Source organism: Rhamphochromis sp. 'chilingali', assembly GCF_963969265.1.
Source record: "Rhamphochromis sp. 'chilingali' genome assembly, chromosome: 4".
Taxonomy (NCBI): Eukaryota; Metazoa; Chordata; class Actinopteri; order Cichliformes; family Cichlidae; genus Rhamphochromis; species Rhamphochromis sp. 'chilingali'.
This window is the reverse complement of record NC_137948.1, coordinates 10,587,331-10,595,768: the sequence shown is the minus strand read 5'-3', so window position 1 is coordinate 10,595,768 and position 8,438 is coordinate 10,587,331. Positions and strand designations below refer to the sequence as shown.

Genomic DNA, 8,438 nt, shown 5'->3' with positions numbered 1-8,438 from the left:
CAGGAAAAAGACAAATTTTGGTAAAAATGCTCAGTGCATTATGGAAAGTCCCCTAGGAACCTGCAAATAGCTAGATAAGTAAGGACTGGTTCAAGAAACCACAGACTACGCAGAATTAATACACTTTTTACTTTTTCCATACCATAAAAAAGTAGTGAATGAAAACAAGTTATATTTCATGTTTCCTTTCCTTGTGTACTGCAAAAACAATGATCAATAAGTAGTTTATGTTTTCCACAGTTGGTTTCTAAACACAAAGTGCATTTTTGTTTCAACTGTATCCAAGCCAGGTATAGCTGAATCACACATCTATAATCCTGTAAAGCTGTTTAACCTATTTCATGTGAATTCATGCACATTAATAAGTCAGCAAAAATAATACATTTCAATTACTTAGGTTAATTTCAGTTCAGTTCAGTTCAGTTCATTTTTATTTCAAACATTTCAAACATGTGCCTTCACAATCATTACAAAATATCATTCCATTATTTGTTTGAAAAGGAGTAGGCTGAAGTATTTACTTATTTGTCCCTACCCCCTCAAGTTTTACCTCTCATTCATTTAATTTTTTTTTTGTCTTAAATTAAACAAACAACATATGAAACATATAAACATATGAAGTAAAACAAAACATAACATACATAAATCAAAAACAAGAAATTAGCAAGCCCCACCACAGTATAGTTTCTTTCATATGAAAAATACAGAATGTGTATATTTGCAGATACACAAGTTATGGAAAAACAACAAAACAAAACAAAAAAACAACCAAAAAAGAACCGCAACACCATTACCAGCAACATTACCATCCTGGGTTAACCCCGTTTTCTTCATTCTTATACTTATTTAAAATTAGGTTTTTATATTTTACTTTAAACTGTTTTATGTTTTGACTGTCTTTTATTTCTTCTGTTAGACTGTTCCATAATTTAACTCCTGCAATTGAGATTGACATAGTTCTTAAAGTGGTTCTAGCACTTTGTATTTTTAAATTCCATTTCCCTCTTAAGTTATACCCACCTTCTCTTTCTATGAACAATTTACAGATTTCTTTGGGAAGCAATTTATTTCTGACTTTATACATTATTTGCGCTGTTTTAAGCTTCACCAAGTCTTGGAATTTAATAGCTTGCATTTTGACAAAGAGTGCATTTGTATGGTCCCTGTACCCTACATTATTTATTAATCTAATGGCCCTTTTCTGTATTATAGTTATTGTTTGTGTGTTACTTTTGTATGTGTTTCCCCAGACCTCTACACAGTAGCTCATATATGGCAGTAGTAAAGCACAGTATAAAATGTGCAGTGCTTTCTGATCCAACATATGCTTTGCTTTTCCCAGGACGGCAATGCCCCGTGCCAATTTCCCCCGAACATAAGTAATGTGTGGCTTCCAACAGAGCTTGTGGTCAATGATCACCCCAAGAAATTTTATTTCATTTACTCTTTCTAAATATACATTGTCAACACATATTTCTACTTCGATGTTTTTCTTTTGGTTTCCAAACAACATAAATTTGGTTTTATCGAGATTCAATGATAATTTATTTATATCAAACCACTTCTTTAATATCGTTAATTCCTGTGTGATCATTTCCAAAACCTGTGGCAATTCCCCACCTGAACACAGTATATTTGTGTCATCTGCAAATATTACAAACTTTAAAATCTCCGATACTCTGCAGATATCATTTAAGTACATAATAAACATTTTTGGACCCAGTACTGAACCTTGAGGTACTCCACAAGCTATATCCATCAAATTAGATTTATATTCATTTATTTGTACATATTGTTGCTGTGGCGGAGGCGTGGCCCCGGGCGCAGCTGCAGGGGAGGAGTGCAGCAGAAGGCTCAACAGGGCGGCGCTGCGAGGCCGGTAAGAACAGCTGATGGTGTTTATGTACTGATGATGGTCTCCCTCCGCTGTGTTTATAGTGAGACGGGGAGGGGCGGCCAGAGCAGAGATCAGCTGAGCTCGTGAGCTGTCAGACTGTACGACTGAGTCAGCTGTCAAAACTCAACACTCAAAGCTTCAATAAATGTGGAAGTTGGCAGTACATACCTGTGTGTGCGTGTGTCTGTGCCTGGTGCATTCCACAAGTGGTGCCGAAACCCAGGATAGTGCCGGTGGGGGAATGTCCGACCCACAGGCCGCGCCACCCGCCCAGCCTCTGCAATTCTTGGCGCAGATGCTGGCGGAGATGGCGACGATGAGCCGGGATCAGGCGGCCGACCAGCGTGCCCACCTGGCCGCGCTGCAGGAGCAGACGGACCGACAGACGCAAATTCTGGAACGGCTGGTCGGGGCCGCTGCCACGCCGAAGCCCTCGCCACTGTCGGTGGCGGTGCCCCGGATGGGGGACGGGGACGACCCACAAATTTTTTTGGAGACCTTCCGTGCCACGGCGGAGGCTTGCCAATGGCCGCGGGAGGAGTGGGCTCCGCGGCTGCTCCCCCTGCTGTCTGGGGAGGCACAAACAGCGGCCCTGAGTCTGCCTCCGGCGTCGAGGAGCAGCTTCCCGGACGTGAGCCGGGCGGTGGTGGACAGGCTGGGGCTCACCGCCGAAGACCATCGCCGGCGGTTCCGGGCCTGTCGGCTGGCTACAACGGACCGACCATTCGCCTGGGCCCGGCAGCTGCGCGACGCGGCGGTGCGCTGGCTGCAACCGGGGGCATCGGAGGGCGAGACGAAGCTGGTGGACAAGGTGGTGCTGGAGCAGTTCACGGAGGGGTTGCCAGCGGAGACGGCGAGATGGGTCCGGTGCCACCGGCCCGCAAGCTTGGAGGTAGCGGTGACGCTGGCGGAGGACCACCTTGCCGCTGGAGCAGGGGAACCCGGGGACGCCGGACGGAGGCCGAACAAACAGGCCCCAGTGCCGGCCCCGAGGCGCCGTGTGCCGGCACCAGGGCAGGCCGAGCGGCTGCCGGCGCTGAGCCCCACTAACCCTTTCGCGGCGTTGGTGCCGTCCAGGGGAGCCGAGCCAAGTGGAGCCGCCCCCGAGCCACGGAGAGCAGCACAGACGCCGGGGCCGGAGTGTTGGAAGTGCGGGCAGCCGGGGCACCTGAGGAGGGATTGTCCGCTTATGGAAGTGGGGCAGGTGTTCCGCGTTGCTGGCGCCCCAGCACCCTCCCCCGGTCCAGGAGGGACATACAGTATTCCGGTAAGGACTCGAGGGGGTATACGCCAGGCGTTGGTGGACACGGGCTGCACGCAGACCCTCGTACACCAAAGCTTGGTTCGCCCCGGGGCATTGCTGGAGGCAGAATGGGTGGAGGTGAGGTGTGTGCATGGTGACGTTCACAGGTATCCCATAGTGCCGCTGTTATTAAAGTATAAGGGCAAAATGCATAGAGTAACGGCGGCGGTTAGCCCGCGCCTGTCGCACCCCCTGATTCTGGGTACCAATTGGCCGGGGTTTCATCAGCTACTGGGGCAGTACGCGGGGGTGCGATCACGACCGGAAGCGGGGTGTAGCGTGTGCGCGGCATTCAGCGGTGACGCGGGGTCGTCCGACACCGACTCCGGGGGGGAGGAGCCGGCGGGTCCCTCACGGGACGTCCCGCCGGCCCCGGAAGTGTCCCCCATGGGTGATTTCCCACTGGAGCAGTCTCGTGACGGCACCCTACGCTCAGCCTTTGACCAAGTGATGGCTATTGATGGTCACGTGGTGCGCCCTGAGGCCGCGCAGACCTACCCGCGTTTCGTCTTATTAAACGACCGGTTATATCGAGTGAGTCGTGACACTCAGACCGAGGAAACACACACCCAGTTGTTGGTGCCGCAGGGCCGCCGGGAAACTCTTTTCCAGGCGGCCCACTATAACCCCATGGCAGGGCATATGGGCTACGAGAAAACTCTGGAGCGAATAACGGCCCGATTTTATTGGCCGGGCATCCGAGCGGATGTGCGCCGCTGGTGCGCGTCCTGCCCGGACTGCCAACTTGTTAACCAGCCGGCCATACCGAAGGCGCCGCTGCGCCCTCTCCCCCTCATTGAGGTCCCGTTTGAGCGCATCGGCATGGACCTCATCGGGCCGTTTCACCGGAGTGCACGCGGCTACCGCTTTGTGTTAGTCCTGGTGGATTACGCAACGCGGTACCCGGAAGCAGTTCCGCTGCGCACCATCTCTGCAAAGAGTGTGGCGCAGGCACTGTTTCAGGTCATCTCCCGAGTCGGAATCCCGAAAGAGATACTGACTGACCAGGGCACGTCGTTTATGTCTCGTACACTGCGGGAACTGTACGAATTACTGGGGATTAAATCTATTCGGACCAGCGTCTACCACCCTCAGACTGACGGGCTGGTGGAGCGGCTGAATAAGACTTTAAAGTCCATGATTCGGAAGTTCATTAACGAGGATGAACGCAATTGGGATCACTGGCTAGACCCCCTGTTATTCGCAGTGCGGGAGGTGCCCCAGGCCTCCACGGGATTTTCTCCCTTTGAACTGCTGTTCGGCAGGAGGCCACGTGGGGTGCTCGACCTGATTAAAGAAAACTGGGAGGACGGTCCGAGCCCCGCCAAAAATGAGATTCAGTACGTGTTGGACCTGAGAGCAAAACTCCACACTTTGGGGAGGTTGTCACGGGAGAATTTGCTCCAGGCTCAGCAGCGTCAGCAACGCCTGTATGACAGAGGGGCTAGGCTCAGGCAATTCTCACCGGGAGATAAAGTGCTTGTGTTACTCCCTACTTCCAGCTCGAAGTTGCTCGCCAAGTGGCAAGGACCCTTTGTGGTCACACGGCGAGTCGGGGACGTGGACTATGAGGTCGCTCGGTCGGACAGGGGAGGAGCCACGCAGATTTATCACCTCAATCTCCTCAAACTGTGGCGAGAGGTGGAAACCGCTTCTCTGGTGAGCTTGGTGAAGGAGAGAGATGAGTTGGGGCCTGAGGTGCCAAATTCTATCATTCCCGCCTCCCTCCCTTGTGATGACCATCTCACACAGGCCCAGAGAGCGGATGTTGTCGCGTTGCAACAGCGTTTTGCGGACGTGTTCTCCCCCCTGCCCGGCCGGACGTCCCTCATCGAGCACCATTTCGTGACGCAGCCTGGCGTGACGGTGCGTTCACGGCCCTACAGGCTCCCGGAGCACAAGCGAAAAATCGTGCAGAGGGAATTGGCGGAAATGCTGAGGATGGGAGTAATAGAAGAGTCGCACAGCGCCTGGTGTAGCCCCATCGTTCTGGTGGCGAAGAAGGATGGGTCTATACGGTTCTGTGTCGACTATCGCAGGGTGAACGAAGTGTCACGCTTTGATGCCTACCCCATGCCTCGGGTCGACGAGCTCCTGGACCGGTTAGGCACGGCCCGCTTTTTCACGACACTGGACTTAACCAAGGGCTATTGGCAGATTCCCTTGTCTGCCGAGGCCAGGGAGAAAACGGCCTTCTCCACTCCGTACGGTTTGTACCAGTTCGTGACACTTCCGTTCGGCCTGTTCGGGGCCCCGGCCACTTTCCAGCGTCTCATGGACCGGGTACTGCGTCCGCACGCAGCGTATGCTGCCGCCTACCTGGATGACGTGATCATCCACAGCGACACCTGGGCGGAGCATGTGCTGCGGGTGGCCGCGGTCCTGGAGTCCCTGAGGGGGGCGGGGCTCACGGCCAATCCGAAGAAGTGCGCGGTTGGACGGAGGGAGGTGCAGTATCTGGGGTACCACCTGGGGGGCGGGCAGGTGCGTCCACAGGTGGAGAAGACGGCGGCTATCGCATCCTGCCCGCGCCCCAGGACGAAAAAGGAGGTGAGACGGTTCTTGGGGTTGGCGGGTTACTATCGTCGCTTTGTGCCGGGGTTTGCGCAGCTAACCAGCCCCCTGACCGATCTCACTCGAAAGGGTGCCCCGGATCTGGTCCAGTGGACGGGGCCGTGCCAGGCGGCGTTTGTGCAGGTGAAAAAGGCTCTCTGTGGGGAGCCGCTGCTTCACACTCCTAACTTTTCCCTCCCTTTTGTTCTGCAGACTGACGCCTCGGACAGAGGGCTGGGAGCCGTTTTGTCCCAGCAGGTGAGGGGGGCTGACCGCCCTGTCCTATACATCAGCCGGAAGCTAGCGGAGCGCGAGCGCCGGTACAGCACCGTGGAGAAGGAGTGCCTGGCCATCCGGTGGGCGGTCGGCTCCCTGCGCTATTACCTCCTGGGACGCTCATTCACCCTCTGTTCGGACCACGCCCCGCTGCAGTGGCTCCACCGCATGAAGGATGCCAACGCCCGGATCACCCGGTGGTATCTGGCGTTGCAGCCCTTTAAGTTCAAGGTGATCCATAGGCCGGGGGCGCAGATGGCGGTGGCCGATTTCCTCTCTCGCTCGCGGGGGGGAGTTGGCTCGGCCGGACGGCTCCCCGGCCTCGAACGGGCGGTGGGGGTGTGTGGCGGAGGCGTGGCCCCGGGCGCAGCTGCAGGGGAGGAGTGCAGCAGAAGGCTCAACAGGGCGGCGCTGCGAGGCCGGTAAGAACAGCTGATGGTGTTTATGTACTGATGATGGTCTCCCTCCGCTGTGTTTATAGTGAGACGGGGAGGGGCGGCCAGAGCAGAGATCAGCTGAGCTCGTGAGCTGTCAGACTGTACGACTGAGTCAGCTGTCAAAACTCAACACTCAAAGCTTCAATAAATGTGGAAGTTGGCAGTACATACCTGTGTGTGCGTGTGTCTGTGCCTGGTGCATTCCACAGTTGCCTATTCCCTACATAGCTTTTTAACCATTCCAAAACCACTCCCCTAAACCCGTACTTTTCCAGTTTTTTTAATAGAATTTCATGATTAACAGTATCAAACGCCTTCTTTAGATCTAAGAAAACTCCGAGCGCATACCTCTTATTATCCATACATTCCGTTATCTTTTCCATTAAATCTATCAGTGCCAAAGCTGTTGATCTGTTGCTTCTGAACCCATACTGACTATCTGTCATTAATTCATATTTTTCCACAAAACTATCAAATCTTTTTATGAAGAGTTTTTCCAGTATCTTAGAGAACTGGGAGAGTATTGACACTGGTCTATAGTTTGTAAAATGATGTCTTTCACCGGTTTTGTAAATGGGAATAACTTTAGCAACTTTCATTTTTTGTGGAAAAACTCCTTTTTGAAACGACAAGTTGAATATATATTTTAATGGTTTTACGATACCATCAATAACTGTCTTTACCGTTACCATATCAATATCATTCCAGTCTGTACTGGTTTTGTTCTTAAGTCCTCTAACCATGTCATAAATCTCTTTCTCTTCCACTGCTCTTAAAAACATTGAGCTACTATTCCTTTCAATATTTTCACCAGTGTCCCTTTCTATTCCATCAACCTTTATTTCTTCTGCCAGTTTTGGCCCTATGTTTACGAAGAATTCATTAAAGCCATTTACTATCTCTTCCATGTTATTAATACTTCTTGTCCCTTCTATAAAGTACCCAGGGTAATCATTATTCCTTGATTCATTTTTGATTATTCTGTTTAATACATTCCATATATCTCTTGTGTTATCTTTATTGTGTTCTAACCTTTTAATGTAATACTCTCTTTTACAGGATCTCATTATATTAGTTAATTTATTTTTGTAAGTTTTATACTTCATTTCAGTTTCTATTGTTCTCTTTTTTATGAATTCTCGATATAAGGTATTCTTTTTTTTGCTGGCATTTTGTAGTCCTTTTGTCATCCATGGTCTTCCTGCATAGTTGTGTTTCCTATTGATTTCAATTACTGGGCAGTTTTTATCAAGTAATGTGTTAAATGTTCTTAAAAATCCTTCGTAAGCTTTATTAACTTCTGTTTGTTCATATACAATATTCCAATCTTGCTTTAAAAGTTCATTTCTAAGACAATTTAAGGTCTTCTCTGTTCTTATTCTTTTGTAAATAATCTTACCGAGCAACAGAAAAATGCAGATTATTTGTAAAATACTGAAACATTGCAAATGGCTTGAAATATTTCAATATATTTTATTTAATGATTTTTTTTAATTAAGTGTTTAAGTTAACAGCAATTATAACATGGAAGGCTACAACTACACAACAATAGACCATTAAACCATTAGTAATTAATTCACCTGCTCAGTCAGTCACTCCAGTCGTTCACAGCACAATATCTTTGCATCTTTGCAAAGATATTGTGATTAGTAGATAGTACAAATACAACAAACATAATTATGTTTTTGTTTGCTTTACACATTGTCTAAACACAACAACAACCTCTTAACCATTCGACTAAACATCATGCAATGCAATTAGAGTCTAAGACAGACAATTTAATCTAATTTGGCATATTGCCCAATTTTTCATACACCCCTGAAGCATGTTTTGTGTAATCACTCGATATCACTGTTCCTTTTCACTATGTTGAAGGCAACATTATGAAAATGAATGATTTATTTAAAAAATAATCCAGAAAAATATCAGGATTCAATCTGAAATGAAAATATCTTTTACTGAGACGTATGTT

The 8,438-nt window shown here is 49.2% G+C and overlaps 1 protein-coding gene across 1 annotated transcript; it reads left to right on the top strand.

The window, feature by feature from the left end:
* Window positions 1-2,138: 2,138 nt before the first annotated feature.
* Window positions 2,139-6,488, top strand: LOC308395157 (uncharacterized protein; the record flags this gene model as incomplete). The annotated part of the gene is made up of 2 exons (XM_080879866.1): window positions 2,139-3,164; window positions 5,967-6,488. 2 exons carry the CDS (start codon window positions 2,139-2,141, stop codon window positions 6,453-6,455), a joined length of 1,515 nt encoding a protein of 504 aa, XP_080735992.1. The 3' UTR covers window positions 6,456-6,488.
* Between the last annotated feature and the right edge of the window lie 1,950 nt (window positions 6,489-8,438).